The 17,339-nt window shown below is 39.5% G+C and overlaps 1 protein-coding gene across 4 annotated transcripts in view; it reads right to left on the bottom strand.

Moving 5' to 3' along the window:
• Nucleotides 1–16,091, bottom strand: part of DKK2 (dickkopf WNT signaling pathway inhibitor 2) — a 187,690-nt gene extending 171,599 nt beyond the window's left edge. For 3 of the 4 annotated variants that reach the window (XR_010923704.1, XR_010923705.1, XM_067568196.1), the window contains exons 1-2: nt 15,758–16,091; nt 4,444–4,517 (exon numbers count right to left, since the gene is read on the bottom strand). Coding sequence is in view for 1 of the 4 variants with exons in the window: in XM_067568196.1 (XP_067424297.1) it covers nt 4,444–4,459 (16 nt within the window). In the remaining 3 variants the exon portion in view is untranslated. The remainder of the gene's footprint in view (nt 1–4,443; nt 4,518–15,757) is intronic. The other variant, XM_067568197.1, reaches the window with a different exon arrangement.
• Nucleotides 16,092–17,339: the final 1,248 nt, after the last annotated feature.

A 17,339-nucleotide genomic window follows, 5' to 3' on the forward strand; every position in this document is an offset into this window, starting at 1 on the left:
GATATATCCCTATTAGATTAAATGAATAAGCAAGAACCTCATTATTAACTGGAATTCTACAGTGCTTTGCCGGAACTGGATTGAAATGCCTTTCCTACAACATTGTTTAAAAGAAGCTAATTGAATTATAACGTTGGCTTTTGGATAAAGGAAAAACTGGTCATTTCCATGCAATGTGGAATAAGTACATAATGCCATTACACTTAATTTCATTCATACCGATGAGTTATAGACATGTACATACACAATTGAGTAGTTAGGTCCCAAATCAGGAAAGCCTCCCTATTCAAGATAGCACTTAAGTCTTTAAGCATAGTATTTAAGTGCTTTCCTGAATCAACCCCTTTCTACAGAAATGAAGAAAGGACACTGACTATTGTTCTACTCAATTTCATTTATAGCTTCAGAGAAAAAAGTTAGGAATGAGTTCTATTTTTTATGAGTTGCTATCATCTTTGCATGTTAGGGCTACTATATTGTTATTACCAAGGTAATAGTCTCATGGATGCAGTTTGTATACAAAGTGTATTTTAAAATCAATACTAGAGTACTGCATTTCAGGTTGTCAGGCGCCACCTGCTGGGGAAAAAAGCAATAAATATTGATTAAAGTAAAACCTCATGCCTTTCCAAAGTAGAGGAGTTGAGGATTTTGGAAAATGTGCTTTTTTGTGTGTACCTGAAGACAGTTCAAAATAAATAATGCATACAAATAAACTATTGGTACTGTTCCAGTATTGTTCTATGAAAAATGAGTGCACTTGTCCTGGTGTAGATTCAAGTTTAACATGTTTCAATACTTCTAGAGCAAAATTTATTCAACTGCCAAATTTCTTAAAAAGTGTTTTTCCTAACCACCACTGCTCCAAACCCAACCTGGACTTCAACAGCTAAGCTAGTTCTTTCTCTCTTGCACCATCACAAGTTCACACAACTGGAACTTAGCAGACAATTATTTTAATGAGGTTTCAACCAGAAAAAGGTATAGATATCAGTCTGCCATATATTACTGCCCTACTAACCCCCACCAAACCACAGACTCAAGAAACTTCCTGGATTTCAATCGGACAATTATGCATTTTATGAGTGAATACAACATTCTTGTGAAGATGAGAGAGGGTTCTTCCAGTCATCTGGGGCATGAGAGCTATTCTAGACACAGGGCACACAGTTCTGCCATGGACCTGATAATTACTCCCACATTGAAATCCTGTAGTAATAGCAGTGGCAAAGGTCATTCATTATACGTGCAGAAACAAACTGGGCCACCAGCAGAGGTATTATTACCCAGGGCTGCAATCTGATATAGGCCAAGTTTAGGAGATGCAGTGTACTGTAGCTTTCCTATTGCCAAGCACCTCCCATTTAAGGGAGGCACGCAGATAATTAAGGATAGTGAAGCACGTGTTAGAGACTAGGGCCGGGGAGCACATTGTCCATAGAGGATGTTGATTAGGACATCCCAGAATCTGGAGAGAAGAGTTATTCAATGGAAGGGTCATTCACCCAACGTATATAAAGATGAGAATGTCTACACAGGCACACGCGTGGAGTAGTAACAACCAGATGGTTGTGACAAAAGAACAGTAGGGTAAACTCCTTGCCAAGTAGTAGCCATGTACTGTAGGAGGTGCCCCAATACTGTATCACCTGATTTCACACCTCTCTAAAGTTGTGTCATTCAAGAGGAGCCAGGAAATGAAGCTAACTGGCACCAGTGAGGTCTAAGATAACAATTAGTCGTGGGGGAAACCACTCCAGTGGCTCGGCTAAGAAAAAGCAGCTGATGCAGCCGTGAGAATAAACAGTTCACCACTCCACAGAGTCAGAGTTTATGGCCAGAAGGGACCACCAGAGCATCTAGTCTAACCTTGTGTGCATCACAGGCCACCAACACAAGTGGTCTGCAAGACGGGTCCTGCAGTATTCCTCTCCACAGACCTCTTTGCCTAGGATTCTAACCCCTGCTCATGGGAACCTCCTTCCAGAATCAACCCTTTTGTTCCTGAGCTTGGCTTTCATTGACTGAAAGTATTCATCCCTTTTATCTAGGGGCCTCTGCATGAGACTTCTATTCACCAGGATTTCCCTGCTCTGGCTCCTTCTCTCCAACAGTTCCCATTCACAGCACTCCACAGTTCTCTCTGCACTACATCTCTTCACCAGCATAGCACAACTACTGCTCTTGGGTCCATGTAGCTCTCTCCACACAATGTTCACCTGCTGCTCCTTCGTGTTCCCTTTTCTCAACTGCTGCCTGGTCTTTACAGAGGCCAGCTATCCTCTACCAGACTGCCAAGAAGCAGAATTGTACACAGTATTTCACATGGTGTCTTACTTGTGTCTTGTACAGTGGCATTAACGCTTCTTTGTTTCTCCCTGTAATAGACCCTGCAACTGGGTTCCTGCCAAGGTGCCTTCCCGTGGCCAGCTGCAATGATAGAGATAAGCCCTGCTTCAGTTTCCCCCCAGTCCGCAGTGTCAGCTGAGATCCCATCTTCTCTCCCAGGGGATAGATAGTCACTTCCTCCATCCAGGAAAGGACTGTTGTCTCCGAGTCTAATTCAAGCCCTGCTTCCAACATTTATTTATTAGTATCAGTGCAACCACCAGTAGACTCCTGAAAGACAATTCTCAAAACTCTTTCACTATTAATTTCTGGCTACATCAGTGCCCTATAACTTCCTAAAATATGTATGCATTTATTTGTATTGCGGCTGCATACATTTGAATAGAAATTGAAGAGCAATTAAATCGCTATAAGTTTTAATATGTTGCAAAAAGCTTTTCAAGACAGTCTCATTTACTCTGAGTCACAAGAGGCCTTTATGTATTCTCTGGCACTTCTTCCTTCTCTCTTTACAGGGTTAAAAAAAAAAAATCTTATTTGAAGTATGGTTTTGTTGGGTTTTTTTGGTGGGGTTTACTGAATTGTTGTGAGTTAAGAATATTAGCAAATTAATTCATATTGTAATAAATAACTGGGAAAGAGCCAACCAAGACATTTTGGTGGAACCATTTAGGTGGTATATTAAATCTACCAGGGGTGTCCAACATCCGGCCCACAGACCGGAACCTTTTTGGTCCAGGCCGCGGGCAGCCGGATACAGCCCACCAGCTTTTTCGGTCTGGCCCCTGGCGGCTGCCACCGAAGAGTAGGATGCCACGAGATTTCTCGGCAGTGGATATGACGAGGGTCTGGCCCACTTGAAGTACATTTACTTCCAACCTGGCCCGCCATAGGAAGTGAGTTTGACACCCCCGATCTATATTGTTTATTTCAGTTAATATTAGTATATATTTATGGCAGCATTTTAGTCATCTAGGGTTCAATCCTGCAAGGTGCTGAGCAATCTGGTCCTCATCCAGCAAAGCATTTAAGCATGTGTTTAACTTAAAGTATTTGAATAATCCAATTCAAGTCAGTCAATTTAAAAATTAAGCATGTACTAAAGCATCTGGTTAGATTTCTCAGCCTTTCCAGGATGGAGCCCAAACACTGCCTCATTTCTGAAACCTGTAACAAGTATATACTGTATCTGAATGCTCCGTGCTGAAAAACAATGAAAGGGATGGTTAAAATAATAGTTACTATAGAAAGGCGTCAAGGGTGCCCAGTAATGGCAATGCCTGGATTGCAGATCAGAAACCTTAGCTCATTCCTAAGAAAAACCATTGAGAAAGTCATTCAAGAGAGTTATAAAATGCAGATGACAAGTTAGCAGTTTCGGCAAGGGTAATATGTTTTTCTTTAGGAAAACGAATTACTCAGATGGACAATTAAAGTAGGAAAGAATAATGAACCCATGAAATAATTAGACAAGTTCTTGGACAGAGGTAAGAGACAAACACTCCACCCAGGGCCCAGCCCAGTACCCAGGCTGTGTGCTAGACAAATACACAGTAAAAAGCCAGAGAGCCGCTGCAGAGCATGACCATTCCCTTCCTGCTCTGCCCTCCTGCTCCACAGAACTCCCTCATGGATTCCCACTAAATCCTCTCATCACACCCCATTCAAATGGAACCACGTGAAAACACCTGCAGCCATGGAGGCAGAATTTGTCTTATGAAGTAAAATTCAGTCCTGTGCAAAGGGCCAGCACAGGGCCTATGGACCACTTAAGCCCTCAGAAATAGGGCTTTAAATGAGATTTAAGTGGTACATAAACCTTGTTCCGGTCCTCTGCACAGGGCTGAATTTCATCTTAAGTGAACAGACGAATGAGTAAACCAGATAAGGTCCAGCAAGATTTTCCTTGTCATGTACATGCACATAGTAGTAGAAGCTGCATTCACAGCTGTTTGTCCTTCCCTTAGGACATGAGAAAAATACCTATTTGGCTGACTAACTTACCCCTGTGTCCATTGAAATACATTAGTAATTCTCAGTGGGTCAACAGTAGTGGTTCTGGCTAACAGCAGTGCTAAGGAGAAGCGGACCTACCTGCTGATGAGCTCATCCAACAAGATCTTCAGCGCTCTCGCACATGTTAAAACTTCAGTCACATTTCTTCTCCCCTAACAGGAGCAAAAAATTCACACACAGTTGACGGCTGGGGGGAGGTGGGAAAGAAAAAAAAACAAAAAACCCCCACCCAATTATGTGGCACTGATACAGTCAGAGTGTACAGGACATGGAGAAAGACAGCTGCAGACCTGCTACTGTACTACTTACCTTCAGTCATACTAGCATTACACTGAGTGACTTTGCTACAGTGATATATTGCACAGCTGCATATTGAAGCAACAGGGAAGAGAATAAAATTTATGTTTTGCTGAACAACATGCTGTCTGATTATTTTGGGTTGATTTAATCAGGGAACTATATCAGTTAGTACATTGTATTGCTGATGTTGCTTAAGCTTTATTAAAATCTTTAAAATTTGAGTTTTTTGTGCTGATGAGCTGATTTTAAGATACCCTCTGCAACTGAAGTATTGGGAAGCTTTAAAAGCCTTATTCAGCATTGCAGAGGGCAAAGAAGCTTAAAAATATTGATTTTAAAGAGCCAAAAAGTTGCCACTAAATTTTAATTTTGAAACAAAAATTTGTTTCAATTGGGTTCATGCTTCTCTTTTCATAAATGTTCTAGCAAATGAGTTGGATGAAATGGATGGTCATAAACTAATTCAAGCAAAAGAAGAAAATTTGTGGAGAGTGAATTTTGAATGTATACCACGATAGGTTCTAAAATCTGATTCTAAGAGTTATACTCTTCAAAGCCTGACCCAAAGCCCATTGAAGTCAATGGGAGTCTTTCTATTGGACTTCAGGGTGCTTCGGAACAGGCCCTAAATCAGGGAACAGAAACATACCATGTGAATTATTTATTTGTATTGGGGTAGCACCTAGGTGCCCCAGTCATGGATCAGGACCACATTATGCTAGGCACTGTGTATTTTGAATACACATGATAAATTGTTTGAGCAAACAGGTCAAGTTTTGCAGAATTTGGCAAATAATTCTGAACAATGAATACATTCTAGAAAATGGCAAACAGACAATTCACAGAATAAATATTTTGTTATGAATTATTTACTCATCTATACTCAATGGGTACTTCTGGTCAACTTGCTTTGGATGAGGTTGCTTTATTTGGTTAACAAGTGTCCCTTCACATATTAAGCAACGAGTAAAATAAAAGTCTCTAGTACAATAAAATCATTTTTACACTTAAGTTAAATTGGGTATTTTAGTGCTTCAAATACCAAAGTGTTTTAGTAATCATATTTCAAATAGCATATCTTTTAATAGAAGCAGTTCCCTCTTCAAATTATTTTTTTAAATAAAGATATATAATGCACAACAGCTGGAAGAAGAGAACTCATGTATTTCCCCCATACTGCAAGAGGTCAGTACCTTCAGGGCTTTAGTCATGATACAGAACATACTATATATCAGCTAAGCGTGATACAGAAGTTAAACCATAAATCCAATGCAAAGGGATGCTTTAGTATTGGAAGCACTCCTAGCTTTATTGTCAAAGGCTCCAAAGCAAACCTCACATTTTGAGATGACAATCTTATAATTTTAAGCACTCCTTTTAAAAAGAAGGTAGGACATTACAGATCAGCTGAACAAAGACACTGTCATTTTAAAACCAAAACATAATTAGAGAGAAAAGTTAAATAGAAACTAATTTACTACATATGTTTTATACATACAATACATAAGGGGGTTTCTACAACATATGGAAAGTATCTGAACTAGTAAGACAATGACCTTCATAAATCACTCTAGGCTCCAGCTCCAAATTATGTCTTGTTTCCCCACTCGTGGGATATTCACTGTACTTCATACAAACCCATTGTGCGCGCATTTCTACCTTTATGAGGAATGATGTCAAAAACATTCTGGGGGTAAGCAAAGTGAAAACTAGACAGTTTTTACATGACTCCTAGCAGAAGGAAACTCCTCACAGACACACACCACTCTATCCCGTCCCTTTAGTTTATGGGGATTTCAAACACACACCCTCCCCCGATACATGGTTTATCCTGTAGATAAACTTTGAAAAAAATTCTCAATTTTATTTAGGCAGTGGATGGCTGTATGTTGTGGTAATCGTCACTCTGTTCAGAAATCTTGATTTAACTGAATTCATCCAATTTCTATCAGAATTACAGCATGTACCAGCAAGTTTAAAAGGTGTATACTACAGAGGCATCTCTCTCTCTCACACACACACACACACACACACACACACACACACACACGAATGTTGTCCCACATAAATATATGGAAGATTTAGGGGCAGTGATCAAAGTGGATTGCAACTCGTTTTAACGAACTTCTGTATGCAGTACTTCCCTTTTCTTGCTGTCCGCAGATCCGATACCGTCACATTCTCAATGTATACTGTTAGCCTTTTGTTTCTCAGCATTTAGATACCCAAAAATAATGTAACAATATGCATTCTGATCCCATCCTCCTGTCCTAGCACTGCACTTTCCCACACTCTCAAGCAACTACCTTAAACTAGTATGACTCTACCTAATGTCTTAACGCTAATTATACTTGGAGGTAAAAGTTCATCTTGATACTTTTAAAGAATCCACTATGTAAATTCTCCATATAGATGCTCTCTACCCAATTGACATGCCCTTGAATCTGAGATATTACGAGTACTGGAAAAAAAAACCAAACAAAAACAAAACCTTGAGCAACAAAACCTTTATGACTTTTGTAATTTCCACTTATGGAAAAGACCTACATAATTAAAAGGGATAATGATTGCCTTTCTATAGATTTTTTTTTTTTTTTTTTTTTAAATAAAAACCTAGAAAAAATACCATTCCCTATCAAATTTGTTAGGTTTTTAGAGTAATTTCTGTAAAACACTATTCAATGTCTGCAGAGCTCTGTTGCTTTCCTATTAAATTCCATTAGATTTTTCCAAACATGATTTTGACTGCTTTAATACAAATCACTACTGTTGTATTTATTTGGTGAACTCACCTTTTTTTTTTTTTTTTTTTTTTTTTTTTTTTTAAAAACAATTGCATCCAAAAGCTTAAATTAGGATCAGGGCCCCACTGTGCTAGGGGCTGTACAAACACACAGGAAGACTTGATTCCTGCCCTGCAGAGACCATAATCTAGCAAAAACTATAACAGATGAAGGAAAGGGCGGGGGAAGAAACATGTAGTAAGACAGAGTCAGGGGACAGAATGGTATCTGCACCTTGCTAGTTCTATGTTTTCTATTTTTATTACTAATTGTATTTAATCCTGGTCTACTGCTTTCTGAAATTATTTTAACATGTATTGCTGGATTCTAAGTTGTCTTTTGCTGAAAGGACAAAGTCTTACTAAACAGCCCATCAAAAATTAGTCTCAATTTAGTAAACACTAGACTCTAGTGGCCAAACTGGAGATGCAAGCTCTATATTTTAATTAAGATACAACAGCTAGTAGTGTTTATGGTACTAGTTTTTGCTACACCTGTTGGTATTTGCAAACCTGTCCAGTTCAATACTGCTTGTTTCCAGTCAATAAATGCAAATTTACCTTAGTTTGTTTTTCCCCTAATGCTCTCCCCCTTCCTCTCTGAAGACCCATATGGACTGGACCAGACCATTCTTATACCCAAACACTAAAACCATGACAGATATACCTTTAAAAGAACGGAGGTAGCGGTGCTTAATTTGTGCCAGAGCTGAGCACTATTACTCTACGCTTGGCACTTCATAGACCCAGCACCTCTGGCCTTGCCACATCAGTTATGAAAGTAAAAAAAGTCCTGGCACCTCTTTCATTACAAATTAAGCACTGAGAGGTAGCATAAGAAATTGGGGGGAGGGGGGGAGGAGGGAGGAAAAATGGAGAACTATAGAAAATGACTACTGAATTGTTATTTATATCCCAATAGCATCTTCAAAGGGTTATGCATTGTCCAAACATATGAACACACTAGGAGACTCTCTAAAGACATTCCAAGAAAGTCTATTTTAACCTTATTGGAGGACTTGCCTATCAATTCTTAAAGGGCCCAATCCAAAGTCAATGGAAGTTTTTTTGTTTCTTCCCCCCCTCCCTCCACTTCAGTGGGCTTTGATCAGGCCCAAAGTGCATCTACCACAAAAAAAAGTAACTATGTACAAATGGCACCTCTGTACTCAAATCAGATCTACCTACTGTAGTGGCAAATGTAAATTTTCAAGAGACTGCTCCGGTTAGCTTTGCATATCCAATACAGATGAGAGTGAACTGAATTCTCTTTTGGTTCATAGATCATCATTGGAATTCATAGGCAAGTGCCAATGACAATGTTCAATTTTGTACTCATACAACACTCTCAAAAGCAATGGTGTTGCAGACATAGCTCAGGGCACAATTTTAAGGCAATGGTGATGAACATACATAATTGAGGACAGCATCTGGCCTGCAAGATGCATTTTCACCTCTATCAGTAATAAATAATTTCATCAGATGGGTGATTTTGTAAGGCTCACAGTTCGAAAAGCCATCTTTTTATTAGCTAATTGAGCTAATTTGCTCTGGAATCCCCACAACAGTGTTTAAAAATCATCTTTCAGAGTAGAATCACACTTGAAACAATGGAACTCTCAATCATCAATACAGCTTGATTCATGCTCTCTCCCTGGATATAGAATAGACAATCTTGTGTAGATTGCTTGCAATGACTATTCAAAGTAATAATTTCATTTTACAGTTTGCTAACAATGGTTTGCTTAAACATTCAAATATTGCCAGGTTCTAAATCTACTTTAGACCCAGGCACCAGCATCACTAATGGATCATTTAAAGTGATTAAAATACAACCCCATGAGTGGCAGTTATAGTGTGAAAGCCCAACAAAAAGCCCTCCCAAAACTCACTATCATATCACAACATAGGCTTTTTGTTTAATAAAGAAGGCTATTTAAGTCACTACAATTTTTTGAGAGATGTTAGTTTTTCATCTTTCAGTGGTTCAGTTTTGACTTCTGGTCGTAAATTTAAAATAAAAATTTTTATAACTTAAACTATCCTAAATAGTTATCAAGAATCAACCTAGGGTCAGGAGTTAATTATTGTTTCTGCTTTAAGACAAAAAGTTTTCCCATAAACTAACATATGTGACAACCAAATAATATTGCAGCCGAGTTTGAAGAACTGCATACAAATGCTGAACAAAATGCACCAAAAAGCAATCTAAAAAAAAGAGTGTGTAATACTTAGGTTTAACTCACTGTAGTGTTATGGAATTACCTGTAGTTTATGGAGCAGATACGCAATGTACAATTCAACAAAACCAAAGAATTAGCAACAAAAAATTATGTAGGAAATACTGAAGAGCGCATCAACCAAACACTAGTAGAGCTAGCTCTTAGTGAATGTGCAATAAGTCAAACAGAGCTGTAACAGGATGCTCTGCTCACGGCTAGGATACTACTTCCTTCTGGCCATTCTGGGATGAATTTTGTGAGGTGTCCCTTCCCAGTTGCATGCCATCTCACTGTCCTCCATCTTCCAGTCTGCAGCTCCTCTCTCACTCTATGAGCTGCCTCTTCATGACTTGGCTGACAAGCCAGGTCGCTATGCACACTTCCCCCTTTCAGAGTATCAAAGTCTCTTCAGCAGTCTTCAGCAATCTTCCCACTCATTGCCCCATGATGACCCAGGCCACCCTTTACTCTGGGTACCCAGTCTATTCCTTCTAGACCTTACTGCCTTTCCCAGAGTCCTTTCTTACCACCTGGCACCCCCTCCTTCTCTGGGGTTGCCAGCCTCAACTCCCTCCAACCGGGGAGGGACTGCAGACTTTCCCTGCCACCTCCCTCTGCTGCTGCCAATTTCCTGCCTTTATAAATCCAGACCAGCTCATTCCTCTTCCATGGAACTAAAACCCATGGAATCATATCTGAAATTCATCATGGATTATATCAAGCAGCTCTGGTTTTCTGGGGTCTGTTTCCCTTCAGTGAGGTTTGTCATATGAACATTGCAAAAATTATGACATTCTTGAAGTGTCTCATTTGCATCCTTTGAGTTCTGCACATATGCCAGAATGACTAGATCAGGACTTTCCCCCACTGACTTTTATATTGCAGCCACCAGTTTTTATGAACTAGATCATTCACTCTGATGAATTACAGAACAGAAAATTCTTAAATTTCACATCCCTTGACCACACATTATTATGAAGTCATGATAATTATTCCATGGTCAGAGCAGTAAAACGGTGTCCAATATACAGTGATCCAGAATCTCTGTAACAGAAAAAAGGCTCCTTTCCATATAAACTGTCTCATGTCTAGACCGTGCCCAGAGGACACAGTGTGAAGTAATCAGACAAACCATTTTTGAATTTGAATGAGACTTTGAAAAACATGGTTTTTTACTGTTTGAAAGTTCCTCATTATCGGTCACTATCAACTCAAAAAATGTCTTTATGTAAAAGCAAATTTGCTATATGCACTAACTTAGTGAGCACCAGCACACGCGACTATTTTCAACCAAGGTGGGATGTGAGCATTTGTTTGTTTGTTTTTTTAAAAGTGATTGTCACAGGTATTATAGCTTCCCCGACAGGTCTGGTGAATGCTACAGGCTCTGCCTAATCAAAGCTTTCCTTTTTTTTTTTTATAAAATAAAACTTAATTTAGTCTCCAAAGCCATACTTAGGCACCTAAATAGAAAAGGTCTGATTTGTAGAGTTGCTCACCGACCCCAGCTCCATCTGAAGTCACCGAGAACATTTGGATTTGCATTTGAAAAAGCACAAAACAAAACACCAAAAAAACCAAACAAACAAACAAACAAAAAAAACAAAGAAATCAGGTCACTTCTATTTGGGTACCTAAATATGGTTTTAGCATCCAACTTTGGGCCCCTGGATTTGTTAACCGTCTATTTTCTAGCCCTTTCTGTGATGGAGATAAGCTACAAAATGTAACCCATCCCTCAGGTTGTAAGTCTGTTACAGTGATTTTTCCTAGAATCACTGATTTATAGTATATGGAATTTCTTTGCTGTATGAAGTCTCAGTAGTGAGTCTGAAAGGCAAGTAGGCTGGTTAAGTGAAATGCATGTCCCAGCTTGAGGCCTGGGCTTGGAGCTATTGCATTGTCCCCCATTCTCCACAAGCTGAAATGGTGGCTACATTACCCTCTACATGCCACTTGAATAGTGTGTGTGGAGGGAAAATTACTCAATCCATGTAACCACAGTCCCATGTTTTCTTCCTGTGATTAGCATCAGCCATTAGCACCATCATCCTCCACACTGACCAATGCAAAGCTGGTGAGGAGGTTTTTTCCAGAGCACAAGCTGCTGTTGCCCACAGAGTCATACTTCCATGCCACCTCAATGTAAAGAAACATGCAGGCCTCGGACAGACCCTCTGTACCACGGTCACTGTCACCCCATGACTTTTCAGTAAAGCAAAATAATTTATATTTGGGAGATTGGAAAAATCAGAGTATAGAAATGAACAGTTAAAGGAAGAGGTTTAAATACTCCCACAGTCCATGTAATCACTCCAATAAACATTAAAGATATCACACTGCATATTCCAAAAATAATATCAACTCCACCCATGTATCTCTGCCCAGCCTCAAGCTATTGACCAGAAACACTCAAGCCACCTCTCACCAAACGCATCTGGCAATTTTTAAAGTTGTGTAACAAAAAGGGGACGGAGGGAAGAGACTGGGGTTGATCAATTTACTTGATACTTAAAAAACAAATCCCAAACAGCCTGAGATAAGCCACAGAATTATTGAAGCCAAAACAATATGTCGATCCACAGTTATACAGCAGCAAAGAACAAAATCAGATTTATAATGGATTCCTGGTTGGAATCGTAATTAGAGAGAGATTGTCATATGTCCATAATACAGTGCCTTAGGGAGTGCAGAATCAGAAGGGGCCTCCTCAGTGATTGTTTGGGGTTCTGGGCCTCAATGATTGTTTCTGAGCCACATGTAGTTTAAAAAAAAAAAAAAAAAAAAAAAAGTCTTTTTAAGCCCTGGACTCTGCCAAAAAGTCATAAGCCTCATTAGTTAGGCATGAAATGTGAGCCTTGCAGCAGTTACAAGCGCCACAGGTTGTGCCAGCAAAGCTTATAACTTCTGTGAGGCCTCCAATATTGTTCTGCTCATGATGGTTATCAGTTTGTAATCTCCAGAGAACCACATGTGGCGTTTCATAGGGATTCTAAATTCTGACAGGCTAGGTTGAAGAGCTTGTAATGCTCATGAGAACTGCTGATAAAATACAGGTCTCATTACTGCTAGAAGCATAAACCAGTCTGTCATTTTTGTCACTTTAATAAAGCTGATGTAATTTTCAAATACAAATGTTTAGGTAACAGAGTTAAGGCTAAGAATATATTGTTCCTTAAAACACATAAAATGACAGTTAAACAAAAATTCCAGAAATACAGGAAATTTGCCCTTATGATGCCAAATCAACCTTAACTCTGCCTCTGTATCCCAGGCCCCTTTAGTCCATCTTTATGGGCAATAGATCACCATTATTCCCACTAGTTTCCACTGCACGCACTGACAGACAGACAAACCTCCTGCTCACTACATTTAGTTTTTCCAAAAGACAGATCATCTGCAGGTTATGTTGTTACACCTGGTGAGGGTGGGGACATGGGAACAGTGTTAAGGTTCATGTTGAAATTAACTATAAGTTTCCTGAACTGCTAACATAAAGCAGGAATTTAGAGACTCAGGAGCAATAGGGTAGGAGAGTAAAACTTTGCTCAATCTATTGATCTATATAGCAAGGGACTTCAAGGAGCCATAAACAAAATACACAAAACCGAGTTAAACCTGAAACAAAAATGAACAAATTATCTATGTAGCTTTTTCATCTCTCACTTTCAATTGTTGACTATTGCCCATTGGTAACAGCTGCTTGAGCACTGATCCATCCAGCTCAAAATAAAGTCTATCACTGACCAGAGATCCTGTGAATGACCCTTCTCTTCTGAGATCCCTAGCCAGTTTTGAAACTCCAATAGGTTCAGCTCAGCATCTGCATTTTTTTAATGCTATCCAAACTACACCAAAATTGAATGGTTTTGAGAGTCACCCTTCTCCACTATACAATTTAAATCTTAGCCACTTTGTATTGCCAGTGGAAGTTATATATACGGTCTATATTGTACTTCGTTTTATTGCATTCATATCCACAACTATAGAGAATTTAAGTGTGCTCACTTTAGTACTACATTCCTGGACAGCCTTGACAGATTGGCTGAACTTTGAATTACATCAAAACACAGGTGGCAGAAAGAAGCTTACCCTTGCTTGCTTTCATAGACAAAATGCCCATAAAAGGAGCTCCTGGCCATCAAAACTTTGCACATATGGTACTTTGAAAGGATGACAGCATCACCTTTTTGCTCATACTCCCTACAGCTGAACAATGACTCATGTCACATTGTAGCCAACAGTGGCCTAGGAGTAACAGCATTTACCGAGGTTTCTCAGCTATAAAAATTAAATGCTAAAGAACAGCAGCAGTCTTTTAGTCCTCTATTATTTTCGTACAGCGTGAACAGTACTCTGGCTAACATATGGGGTTATAGATATTGTACAGCTTAGGTGTGGAATGTTGCACATATAAACATAAGGTAAAAGTAATGAGTAGGACTTGAATTATAGGGAAACCTGATCCTGAGTAAATTAGAGCATTGCTGCATAGCCACCAACTTTCTCCTATCTGGTAGCCAGAGTAAAGCATAAGGGGAATGTGTAGCTAAGATCCTCATCAGCGCAGTGACATGCCATTCTTCACTTACTACACACTACATTTTTACCCTGTGCTAGAGAGTAATGCAACAGGAAGGCAAAAGGACTGGAAATGACTGCCCAGTGTAAAGAAAAACAAAACCAGAACAAACAAAAGCCACACAACCATGCACAGCACTTAACTTTCCTTATGTACAAAGAGAGCGTCCCCTCACAAATCTATTTGCTGCAGTCTCGCTGCATGATAAATGAAGGTTTTTAGGATCAACAGCATATTGATAAAGGCATTGAGGGCACTCATGGAGGAAGTGTCTTATCCACCTAGGATGTGCGGTGCACATCCTTTAGGATGGTGCAGCCTGCACCCTATGGTGCACCAATTTCACAGTGCAGGAAGGAGAATAGCTCTACTTCTTCCCAGTGCAATTCTTCCCAATCGCAGTGCTTGCCCGAGTACAGGAACTACCCCATACTTGTGTGGGCCACATGTGTTGGGGAAAAAAATTACATGCATGTCCAGTGAGGGAAAGATTGCAAGCAAGGACCAGCCACAATCTGTGGAAGACACTCCATGAAAAATATAGCTGGTTATAGCTATTTTTTGTTTTCTATATAACATAATATTAACAATCACCTGAGAATCTGAACCTATATTTCTTAAAAATCATTTGCGATACAAACTTACATATCTTCCTCCTCAAACTAACAAGCTACTATATAATGTAAGGGGTTACCAGCATTGGTTTTGTCATTCTTTGCAGTTCCTAAATCATTTGATAAAATTGACCATTGTTCCAGCGACAGTCTTCACAATCAGAATACATAAAACCATGGCTTTTTTAAAAAAACAGAGTAAAAGTGTTTTTAATCATTTGAAATGTTCATGTCTCAGAAGTTGAGATTGTGTGTGTTGGATTATTGGATCAGACATGATGGCTTTTGTTAAAGAAGTAAAAGCAGATTGTGTGAAAGAATGTTGTAACTGCAGATGCAGAAACAGACATTTGATTCCCACCTAAGCATGTAGCACTGAGTACTTTGAGTCTGAGGTGTTACATGTACTGTAAAAATGAACGTGGAGCAGCTAAGACTCTAGTTTAGAACCTGAGAAACTACAGAAATCTTCACTGGACCAGGAAAAAAAAACCACACACACACAACTAGCAAACTAAACCTTCTGAGAAAGGAATGCAACATTTTTTGTTATCCTCGACTAGCTTTATGCAGATCAGAGGAAAACGCCTGTTATGAATACCTCTCATGTTAGCCTTGACCTAAATCTTCTGCAACATAAAGGAAAATGCATGTTTTATATGATTTGTGAATTATTGTGCAACACTTCCTATCAAGAAGTTCTGAGATAGGAGATCTCCAAAAACACTGCACCATGAAAGCAAAATTCAATGATTAACAACAAGCTTGGTATAGCCCTCCTCAACTGAAGAATAAAAAGTAAACTTACCCCCATTTTCCTTCCCAAACAGAAAAAGAAGTGAAAGCATTACCTTACCTCTCCTTAGAATGACTGGAGCATGGGTGGCCTTACCTGATGGTCAGGGCAGAAGGCTGGCTTAACAGTTGGAACAGGGGTAGCCAGGGCTACTGACCAAGTCAGGAGCCACATAATCAAGTCCAGGGAGTGATCCAAGAGCCAGAATCCAAGAGCCAGGGGTCTGAGCTGTAGTCAGAAGATGAATACCAAGTCCAGGAAGCAAGCAAGAGCCAAGAGTCAGAGACAGACTATCAGCCAGAACAGGGGCAGGAGCCAAAAACAGGGACCCAGAATTCAAACCACAGACAAGGAGCAGAAACAGGGAACTAAAACAAGGACTAAGAGCAAGAAGAGAGCTAACACAGGACCACAAACACTATGGAGAGTATAGAACACTATTGAGCAGCTAAGGAAGAAGCCAGGTCTGCTGCAGAGTTTAAAGCTGTGCCCACTGCATTCTTCAGCCAATCAGCCATTCATTAACTGAGTCAGCTGAGGGCAATGATCAGGGTCTGGGTTCAGCTGTGGGCCCCTGACACTTCTGAACATAGTGGCTGGTGAGAAACCCAGGAGATTTCTCTAAACTTTCATTCTCAGAACTGGTGCATCAATAGTACAGTTGTGATCATCATAAATTATTTTGCCTGGAACAAGTTTTAATAAGAATAGATCTCCTCCCAAGTTTTTGTGGTTAGTGTGAAGAAAAAGCTTCATCATACTACAAGATTTAATATATTTTAATGAAAAAATCAAGGCTCAATAAAGAAGTGAAGATGCATTCCTTTTACATATTTGCCAGACAAACTTTTGTAACAAGGATGCAATACTAACACTCCGGTCTGGAACTTTTTTTTTCCCCAGTAGCTCAAGAACACTGGAAATATTTTTCACAGGTATGTTCTCTGATTTATTTGTCTGTAATATTGGTGGGTGCATAGCCCCTATATATTAACTTTCCTTGACTGTAAGATCCAGAACGTGTTAAATCATAAATGCAATTTCATGGTACCAACTACTGAAATGAAACAGGAAATTAAGAAGAACACAGAGACTGGAGATGAATTCTTGGGCCTAATCCTGCTTGCTTTACTCACAGCTCTGGGAGTAAAGAGGGCAGGATCTGGTTTCTAAAGTATTGTGGATTCTTCCACACATCCTCTGATGTATCCCCTTCCATGCTCAGCAAAATAAAAAAAAACATCAGGTTTTAGGTCCTGTGTTTGCTAGCTAAAATAGTCAATAATCCAATTTTGGAGAGCAGATCAAATTCATCCATCACTCTTTCATGGAAAGTGAATCCACCTCCTCTGGCACTAAATAATAATATTCTGCATCTGCTCTTCATGATTGAGCCAGAGCTATTGTTTTTACTTTTCTCTTCCCCATCTGTGGCATTTTCAAATTCTTGGATATTATCCACAGTTGGACTGGATTTAGTCAGGTATCAGCTGTTGCAAGCTCTTTGGTTCTTGATGGTAGTCTTGTCCTCACTTTTATATTTCTGTACATATCTGACCTGCCTACATCTCTGATTTTTGCCTATTTCCTATATAAACCTCTTACTACTTATGCTCCACCCTGACCTCCTTTCTGATCCTTTCACAGCTTTCCCCGTATTCATCTTTGCACCTAATTC

The sequence above is a fragment of the Emydura macquarii genome, unplaced genomic scaffold (assembly GCF_026122565.2).
Source record: "Emydura macquarii macquarii isolate MOO-44397 ecotype Brisbane River unplaced genomic scaffold, CSIRO-AGI_Emac_v2 contig_2863, whole genome shotgun sequence".
Lineage (NCBI taxonomy): Eukaryota > Metazoa > Chordata > Testudines > Chelidae > Emydura > Emydura macquarii.